The 10,542-nt window shown below is 37.4% G+C and overlaps 1 protein-coding gene across 5 annotated transcripts in view; it reads left to right on the plus strand.

Annotated features, from left to right (window-relative positions):
- Nucleotides 1-8,933, plus strand: part of CTNNA2 (catenin alpha 2) — a 1,168,663-nt gene extending 1,159,730 nt beyond the window's left edge. For 2 of the 5 annotated variants that reach the window (XM_033175260.1, XM_033175261.1), the window contains one exon: nucleotides 7,672-8,933. In XM_033175260.1, the coding sequence (XP_033031151.1) occupies nucleotides 7,672-7,959 (288 nt within the window). In that variant the 3' untranslated portion in view covers nucleotides 7,960-8,933. The remainder of the gene's footprint in view (nucleotides 1-7,671) is intronic. The other 3 variants (XM_033175264.1, XM_033175265.1, XM_033175262.1) reach the window with 2 other exon arrangements.
- The last annotated feature ends 1,609 nt before the right edge of the window (nucleotides 8,934-10,542 follow it).

A 10,542-nucleotide genomic window follows, 5' to 3' on the forward strand; every position in this document is an offset into this window, starting at 1 on the left:
AAAATCAGCTGTGGAAACAAAAGTGTAAATGCAACATCTTTTAGATAAAAATATTTGTTGGCCAGGTACAGTGGCTCACGCCTATAATCCCAGCACTTTGGGAGGTCGAGGTGGGCGGATCATGAGGTCAGGAGTTCAAGACCAGCCTAACCATCATGGTGAAACCCAGTCTCTACTAAAAACACACAAATTAGCCAGGCATGGCAGCACACATCTGTAATCCCAGCTACTCAGGAGGCTGAGGCAGGAGAATTGCTTGAACCTGGTAGGCAGAGGTTGCAGTGAGCCGAGATTGCACCACTGCACTCCAGCCTGGGTGACAGCAAGACAACATCTCAAAAAAAATTGTCAGTATCAAACAATATTTGATAGCTAGTAAAGAAAACAATAGAAATCAAACAAGTTAATTCAAATATACAAGTAGCGATACAATGGATGATGTATCTGTGCCATAAATAGAATCAAGTTTTTTTGGACAACCCTGTTAAAATGTGCCCTCTTGAGAGGTAAATAAGTTTCCTTTCCCATGCTATTTAGCGGATTCTGAGGGAGCAAGGTGCCTGATTGATTAATAATGCCTGCCATGGACACTATGGATGACAGTTTGTTTGATGAGAAAGAGTAAGTAGACTCCAACAGAGAACTGAGAGCTTGCTATCAAGGAAATTGTCTTTTTGTGAGCATATAAACATTCTGAGGTAGCTTAAGTGGGGAAAGATGCGATTAGGCTGAACCTTTTCACCATGTCTTTGTTTACCTGAGTTACATATTACCCTGGACTTTCTAGAGGTTTTAAAAAAGTGTTATGGATATAGACTCTGGAAAATGTACACAGATATTTCAAGGTATTTCAAATGTGTCACAGTTTCTAAGGACATCAAATATGTCTTCAAAGCCTCATGGATTTTTAAAATATGAAATGTTCTTCTTGGAGGATAATAGGCTCCAATGCTCTGGGTTTCTAACCTCCAATTCATTAACAGCAAAGCTGACTTGTAGCAAAAAATTTTTTTTCCTTGCAAGCAATTTGTGACTCCTTTGAGGGAGATAACAGTTTAAATATAAATAAATGACCAGCTCCAGTGGAAAGATTCCAGTTTTCTTGAGGTGTTTGCTTTCAATTTATTGCCAATTCTCCCATCACAGCTTCCTCCCCTGAAAACCTACTCTAGGTCTGAACCTATTTAGAATAACCCCATCAAAATCGTTCTTGTTCTTATATGTTAAAGCCATGTTATTCCCATTTTAAAATATTGCAAAAGGCTAAAGTTGACTTTACACATATTTTAGCATTATCAAAGTCATTAGTGTTATTGGCTCTGACTTACAATAATGAAAATAAAATAGCAAGGCCCAGATAGAACTGGTTCCTTCTTCCAGATATTTCTAAGCCATTTGAAGGAATCAAAGCAAACACCTCAGTTATTTTATTTCAAAATCACCTTCTACATGGATTTGGCTTATTTTATTCTATTTAGCTTAGCCAGCAGTCCCATGACGTTTGCATTATTTTTAATCCAATGACAGATTGCTTTGTACTTTGGATTTTCATGAACTGCCATTTGTTTCATTAATTTTTGTTACTAGATGATCAGATTTTTGCAAAAAGACATACAACCTGCAAATTGATCTCCCTCCGTGCATATTGTAAATGTATGAGCTCGCAACACACATTCACATCCCAATTCTCTTCTTAAATCGTATGCCCAGCCTCTACAAATTAACATTCTAAGACATTTACTATGTGATATCATCTGCAATGTGTCCCCTACCTGTTTATAGTATTTTTTACTTTTGACAATACTATTATTTGTTTGTAAAGCAAGCTTTTACTACATAGCATTTATTTGATTTCCATTTGACCCCAGGAAGTTCACCGTTCTGAAGGGTAAAAGACTGCTAATTACTTAACTATTCCCTACATAACCAAGAAAGGTTATTTTCTATTCAAGTAAAATACTTGTTGATGATATTATATCTTAGATTATTAAAAGGATATTAATATTGATTTTAAAGGTCTTAGGCTGAGAAATTTTTTCGTAAATTTATTGAACCTTTTGACCTGGTGTGTGGATTTAATATTTGATTTAGATTGTATTATTTAATCTTTGTAAAAACAATAAGGAATATGAAAGGATGAAATCAAACATATTTTATACACCTACAGTATGCAGACTACCACCATATATGAAACAATTGGGAAGATCAATATAAGCAAAATGTGATTTTTTTCATATTTACTCCCATAAATACAATTGGCCCTCTGGTAAACCACCTAAGTGTAACACACACACTCAAACTCAGTATGTCCAGAGTTATACTCAGCATTGTAGCACCTTCTTATTTCCACAATCTCAGTTAAGAGCATTGATGTATACCAAGTTGGACTAGTCAGGTATTTGAGAATTGTCCTTCCTTATCACTGTTAACCATTCAGTCACCAACACCCTCTTACTAAAGAGTGTTTAGATATGCTCACAATGAAGCTTTTTTTCCCCTCTCCTATCCCTACCTGACTCAAGGTAAATCCCTATTCCTTTTGTACATTTAGCATCTCGCATCCTACTGAAACACTATATACCATATTAAAACCTTTAGTTTGTGTCTGTTTTTCTCATTGTACTGCGAGCTCTTGTATTTCAGTGCTTTTGTCTATTTGTGTTTCCATACCCAACACTTAAGCACAGTAGTTGGCAAAAAGTATTCAATAGGCATCTGAAGCAATACTTGGATGAATGTGTAAATAGAAAAATGTAGGGATACACTGGAGGATAAAAAGTCAGTGATAATTCAGCATTTCAAGAGGTGTAGTTGCACTTTCCTTTGAAAGAATGTAGTTGACTTCTGCAGTCGAATTCTGTTTCTGTTGAAACTGAACGCCTGTTGCAACATAAGTCCTGTGTGAATGAAGTAGCGTGCAGCTAAGGACATAGGCTTTCACAAATATTCAGTTGATAACATAAGCTGTACAAGAGTCATTTCAAATACTTATGATGTTTTTCAGCTTTGATGATATAAGGAATTAGGCTACACAAATACCAACAAATGAAAGAATCACAATTCAGATAAGACTTTGCTCCAGTCTTTCTGCCCATTCAGAATACAAAATGAGGGGAGTATAGAGAACAGAACTCTATTAGAAGTTGAGTGGTATTAAGAAGAGTAGGAATAGAGGCAGGGGGAAAAAAAGACAATGTCCTATAGAAAGGCCTATAAAACAGCTCTCCTGCCCCTATTTTCTTTTCATGGACTATAATAGCACAAGATGTGAGGAAACATCTGTTTTCTTTTAAATATAATATTTTGATATTTTAAAAGAATCATAACAATTAGGAGAAGTCTAATTCCTGTGGTTAGGGACAGCAGACACCTATGGGATGGAATAGGGAGAATGAGTGTAGCAGATCTTAGTAGATTTTGAGGGCTGAGGATTCATCTGCTCTGGATGGCTCTGGGAAATAGCATGGAGGAATGGTGAGAGCATGGGCTCAGTGGTTAGATGGCCTGGGTTTATATCTTGGCTTCACCACATGTTAGCAGTGTGATAATGGGCAAGCTATATGCTTCTAAGTCTCAATTGGTCAAAATACTATTACCTGTCTTAGGGCTGGTTGTGAGATTAAATGAAACTCAGGAAACTAGTTCAGAAAACAGCACATGGTCTAATTTGTTAAATGTATGCTCTTGTTTTTATTTAAACTAGCTGAAAATAAGCAGTTTCTCTTAGGTTAGATACAGGAACTTAATGGGATATCCTATAAGAATACAAAAGGCCCTTAACTAGGAAAAGGTGGATATGTCTTATTCAGGTCAGCTTGAGGAAGGGCTGAGAGGTGGTTGAATTTTGATGCCATTTTAAAACTAGCAACACTGGACCAGGTAAAGGATTAGCTGACTAATAAGAGTAGCTGAGCCCTGCCTAGTATAAATGTGCTTCAGAGTAATGGACAAATTAGCAAAGATCAGATTCCAGTCTCTATTTCCATAAGGGTGACTCGAGGCCAGGAAGAACAAGAAAGGGCTGAGCTCTAGGCAGCAACATACCTGAGGCCAGAGGCTACTCAGTGAGGATTTGGGCTGTGAGGATGAGACAAAGAATCACAGATTGGGAGAGATGAGGCGCTTGTCAGACATAGCCATGATGTTAAAAGGATGTTGCCCGGTTTAGAGGACAGGCTTCCAGCCTGTTCATTTGTAAAAACGAGTTCATTTTGGATAGGTAATAACTCAAGAACAAGACCTGAGAGATTAAGTGATGTTTTGGGGGAATATTGCTGCATGATGGGGTTCAGATGAGTGGGCTTTGGAGAGAGATGGTACTGGTCCTAACCCCTACTTTGCCAATGACTGCAGGGACAACTTCCGTTACTTCCCTAAGCTTCAACTTCCTCACTTTTTAAATGGGGAGTAATAATCATTCCTACTTCAAGAATTGTTGAAAATTAAATCACACAATTAAAAGGACTCAGTCAATGTCAGGCAAGTAGTAAGTGCTCACTGAATTTTGATTATTTTGAAAACTTCACATATACATATTCACTGTAAGTCACAAAATAGAATGCAATGATGTTAAATACGTGTTCCTAAACTTTGTATTTAAAAAAATCTTGCCATGCAGCTTTATTCTAGTATCTTTTCTTTAGGAAGTGAATTTTTAGCCAACACTTGCCAGTTAGAGAGCAGAGTTTTGGTACCATTTTGGAAAGGCATTTTAAATCGGAAAGAATTGTGATTGTGCCGATAATGATCTAAATCTGAAAGTGGATCTACAAAAAAGGGCAAAATGTAACCTTTGGAAATTCAACTTTTTGTTTGTGGAAATATTTGTTCCAGTTTAGTTGGCTGGCTCTCTCACCTCCTCACTTTTACCTTGCTACAAATTCAAGATCTGCCTTAGCAGGCGGCTTGAACAAAATTCTTGACTTAATGTTTCAAAGCTTTCTCACTCTCAAACTATGTATTAGGTTTATTTACAGGATTCCTGCATCAGGCTTGAAAAGCAAAGGGGTTCTGAAGGAAGAGGCAGGCTCTGGTATTTTTGCTGCAGAATTAAACACCATCTATCTATCTGAAAATGGAATCTGTGGTAAAAATCTCCAAATTTACTTGTAATCCCTTCTCTTCAGAGCAACTCAGTTCTCCCAAGAGACACTCTTTGGGGACCATTGAATAGCAATATATCAGCTTGTTCTACTTCTACTAATTCTGTTGCCCAAAGCAAATCAACCAAACGTCCCTGTCATATTTTACCCTTTATTTACTCATAGCACACGACAGAATTAACTAATTTTATGAATTAACTAGTCATTTTTGAAATCTGACAGACTTACAAAGAACTGTGCATTGGCCAAAGGTGTTAGGTATTTAGCTTCTAAAGAAACCATGACTTACCTGCTGCTGATTGTTTCCAACATTTTGTTGTCTCATCTCTGTCCTTCATTATTTACACTTCTACCTGGGGCTAAGATGGGAAAGACAAAAAAGTAAAATCCAGTGAGATAACTGGCTGTGATATTACCAAACTTGTGTATGACAGAAGTCCTGAAATCATTGGATAAAGTAAACCATCAAGACAGTCTTTAGGTTTCATTAATCCAGTAGTTCTCAAACTTTGGCAAGGATCAGAACCCCCGGATGGCTAGCTAGTTAAAGCAACGATTGCAAGGTTTTGATTCAGTACATTTTGGATTGGGCCTGATAAATGTGATTTCTAACAGATTCCCAGGTGATGCTGATGCTCTTGCACCTCAGGGACCAGGCTTTGAGAACCACCCCACTAATTCATGCATGGCTTCTCTCCTGTTAACAAGAATAACCTAGAGTTTGCTTTTCCTTAATTATCTTTAGAAATTTAGGCTGTATAAACTAAACAGTATGGGGTTAAGCAGTGATTTTGGTGTATGTACATTTTGTATGGCATAATAGAAGTGATCAAGTAAGTGGGTTACTCCGTCCATTTGGTTGAGTTAATTCACAAAGCAATTATATAAAACATCTTCCATTGTTTTCCCCATTGGTCAGACTACAAGCTTTTCTGGTGATGGAAAAATTGAACTCATTTGATTGACATTTTTTAAAACACAGCACAACATTAATTTAGCTTAAATCAGGGATATGGAACAAAAAAGCAGCCAAAGGAACAGTATCACAGTGGTGTTAGATGCAACTTCTGATAACCTCAATACTGCATGGGACATATTTTCGTTAATAAGAAATGATACACAAAGCTAAAGTGAATTACGTCAGCTGGGAGAACCATAAACTCTACAGTCTCTGTTTAAACACTTTCTTAGTCACCTAGCCCCCAGAAGCCTTAATGCAGCTACAGTTCATGAATTACAGGCTACACAACAAATAATCTCTACAACTAGGAACAGCATACTTAGGAACATCTTTGCTTCCTTCAGTTAATTGTAATTGATATATTTTGTTAGTTGATGTTATGAGAAGTTTGATGAAAGATCAGACAATGCTCAAACATCCCTGAGGCTGGAATAATATTTGCAGTTCAGCTGTTAATTCTTCTCTTTCACTAGGTCACATGTAGAATCCTGGCTGAAGGAGAGTCTAGGAGATGCATTGTTGAGCCTCACCAATCCTGAGCTCAGGATATAGAAATAGTGTGTAGATAAATAGGTACTTCCACTGGTTGGGCTATAAAATTGAGATGTAACCCCACCATCTATGCCCAGGCAGTGAACAAAAAGAAGGCTGAAGCACATATTGGATGATCTAGTATACAGTACCCTTCACACTAACTAAAGACAGAAAAAAGGTAACCCAAAATATTCCTGGCCTGAAAGTCTTGTGCTGGGCCTCTAAACCTATTCTCAAATTGTGACTTGTCATGGCATTTTTAAAAGCCATCCTATCCAACAGAGTGGCAGTATAGATGAGTAGTAACGCAGGTTTTAAAGACTAAAACCTGTGCTAGTGACTGGACCTCTGCATGTATCAGCTCTTTCATTCTATAAGGGCATGACAATAAGGCCTATATCATAGAGTTGTTAACGAGAGCTAAGTGGGAAAATACAAATTTCTTATCATAGTATTTGGCACATAATAAGTACTCAATATTTCCTTAATGCATGGATGGGAGGGTTTCACTGAATGCTATGAGATCCTGACATAATATCAGTATTTATATAGAAGGTATATTCAGGACCTGTTAATAAATAGTTACATTGATACTCCAAGCTCAATTAACACCTCATAGAAGCAAGATCACCCATGGACTGTTCTGCTTAAATGACCGTATCCTCACCAACCCTGAGCTCAAGATGTAGAAATAGCCTATAGATAGATACTTCCATTGGTCGGGCCATAAAATGGAGATGTAACCCCTTAAAACTTTTCTTCTTTAGTGTCTGCCAAATGCTTGTCCAACATTTGAGTAATTGTCACCATCGCTAATTACCCTAATGTAATAATATGAGATGTTTCACTTTGGAAAACTTCTGTTACCTTGGAATTCCTGTTAAGATGAGGGCTTTGCCATTAGCTGTATTGAGAGAGATTTTAGAAACCTTAACTTGTGATAATTTGCTCCTTTTCAGCAATACTATTTATTTGCACAAGGAAAACTTGGTTTTAACTGTGAAAGTACATCACCCTCTTGTGAATTTGGGGCTTCCGTTGACCCACATGTATCTCATTCTTTTCCCACTGTAGCTGGACAGTGCCACATCGCTTATCCAGGCAGCTAAAAACCTGATGAATGCTGTTGTCCTCACGGTGAAAGCATCCTATGTGGCCTCAACCAAATACCAGAAGGTCTATGGGACAGCAGCTGTCAACTCACCTGTTGTGTCTTGGAAGATGAAGGCTCCAGAGAAGAAGCCCCTTGTGAAAAGAGAAAAGCCTGAAGAATTCCAGACACGAGTTCGACGAGGTTCTCAGAAGAAACACATTTCGCCTGTACAGGCTTTAAGTGAATTCAAAGCAATGGATTCCTTCTAGGACGATAGGTTTTAACAAGAAAGCTTTTATCTTTTCTTTCTTTTTAATTCCATTTTTGTATGCATACCTGCCGGCTCGTATGCCTCTGGCATGGGGAAATTAAGGGAACAGTGTCTGTTTGCATGTACGATGAGATGAGATCAATACTACTGATCCATCTGTAGCCTGGGAAGGAGACAGGACATTCCTGTACTGAGGTGGCACAGAGCTGTCCTTTGCAACATTCTCATAAAATTGGGCACAGAGTTCGCATTGGCGCAACATTTATGGGAGTGGGAGGGATGGGGAAAATAAACTTAACTCTACAAAAGCAAACTAATGCATGCAAGAATCATTAGGTTGGCAGGTATATTCATAAGTGAAAAATTTGGAAGTGTAACGGTAGAACATAAAACTTGTATTGCTTCTGTTTCAGTGCAAAAATGTACTAGCCAATACGCTTAAGTGTGTGGCCCACGAATTGAACAATTTAACCTTGAAGTCTATATCCGTGATATTATGTCGATTTTTAACTGAGGGGAAATTAACTAGTCCAGCCTAAAATGCTTCTTTTAATCTGCTTTCTGTTTTCTCTTCTAGTTGTGCCATTACTAGTGATCATGGTTTTTTATTTTCCCCCCTTTACTGAAAACAATAAACATCTATTTGAGACAATTAAAATCCTTCTGGGGGCACTGGAAGCACAATACGGTGACCAATCTTGCTTTGTTTTTTTTTTTTTCTTAATTAATTTGAACTATGATTTTGCTAGAAATAGAAGGCCCAGTGGTGGAATATTAGAGGGAAGGAAACTGACAACGTGTGAAAGTTAGAGGCAAATACATAGGTGTAGCTTGGAGTGCTGGTATCTAATATACCATTGTATTCACTAACTCGAAATAAACACATTTAATCTTGACATCTCAAGTATGTTTTCTTTTTTTAAGTATGTACTTAATAAAGGTTAGAGTATCTTCCTGAAAATTCATTAAAAATGCATTATGTTTTGGTTTGTTTTTAGATTAGGGATAAAATAGATGATATCCAAATAATTCTGTCCTTTTTAGAGTTCACATATTTATTTTGTGGTTTTTCCGTTTGTCTTCATTCACTTTCATATTGCATTGAAAATGACAGTCTTTTTAATAGAAAAGCCAATTAATTTCAAAATATTTTATTCATTTTAGACTTTTCCCCTTTAAGCTGGAAAAACGGGACCTCTGTCCCATTATTAAAAAGTGGTGATAGTATTTCAGCTATGAACTGAGAAATGGGAAAAAGCCCCCAGTCACCTGAATTCTGCAAACTCCTCTCATTGGAATGATTCCTACAAGTTTTCACATTACTATGTCTCCAAAAGACTTCTGGTAAATACCCATGTTTCTTTCTTAGCAAAGTGATAACACATTGGGAGTCATGAACACCTAAGCTTACATGCAAGATCCCAAAGGGAAGGAGCTATAAGGGAGATGTGGAAGGAGAAAAAGCTTAATCTAAAATTTTATTAAGCAATGATTCTGCTCAAACCACTGCTTACTACTCCCGAAAAAAGCACCACCAAGACTGAGAACATTTCAATAGAGGAGCCACCACAGAAGCTGTACACTGATTTTCAACACTAATCATTAGATCACAGATAGCTAGCCTGCTTCATTAATTTGCATAAACCTTCAGAGGGTGCCACTGACACTCACAGATATTTAAAGAAAGAAGGCCTTAACTGAGCCAGGTTCTAGGTTGAGCGCACCGCACCACTAGTTAAACATATGGGTGACTTTTCCTGTTAGCACATAACCATGACGTAATAAGAAACCAGAATGCCATTTTTGCCCACTGACCTGAAGAACAAAGACAGCGTGTTCTTGGCAGCTTATTTTTGATCTAAGGAATCTGAATTTCTCCAAAACAGCAATAAAAATACCCTTTTGAGAAGTTTTTCCTGACAAGAGCCACTCACTCTGTTCCTCTCCTCCCTAACAGATGCTTTAGAAATGGAAAGATCTCTTTAGCCCCCCCCCCCCCTTCTCCACAGGATCTAGGGAAATAGAAATATTAAGGGGTTAAAGACAGGAAAGAAAAGTACATCAACCTAGTGATGATGGTCCTATAGAAAGAGTCAACCCAATGCCATTCAGAAGTCCCCAAAGGAAACGTAATTAGCATAATTAACTTTCTGGATTCATACATTATTATTTATTGGGTCAAATATTTTGCAGACCAGCCAAGAAGCTTTTGCGTTTTAAAAGTTTCTTGGCAAATCCTGAAAAATAGCCAGTAGGTATCAGAGGAATATATAGAGAATGCCCTTGACTTTGACCTATAAAACATTAAATGTTTCAATGCATGCTTATGAACAGTGTGTGTGTGTATGCTGATTTCAGCGCTTACTGAATAAGCATCGTCACTATCCATCATTGCTTTTGTGATCAAGGAAAACAGTAACTTCAGAAAGATAATTAAATATAGACACTTAGCTGAAACCATTAAAGCAACAAAGAAGTTGGTAAATTTCTTGTCCTCAAGAAAAATGCAATCTAATTGAGACCATATCACATAGACAGAAAAAAAGTGCCAAGAAATCATACTCAAAGTACCAAATGAATA

This window comes from Trachypithecus francoisi, unplaced genomic scaffold (genome assembly GCF_009764315.1).
Source record: "Trachypithecus francoisi isolate TF-2019V2 unplaced genomic scaffold, Tfra_2.0 Lachesis_group17, whole genome shotgun sequence".
Lineage (NCBI taxonomy): Eukaryota > Metazoa > Chordata > Mammalia > Primates > Cercopithecidae > Trachypithecus > Trachypithecus francoisi.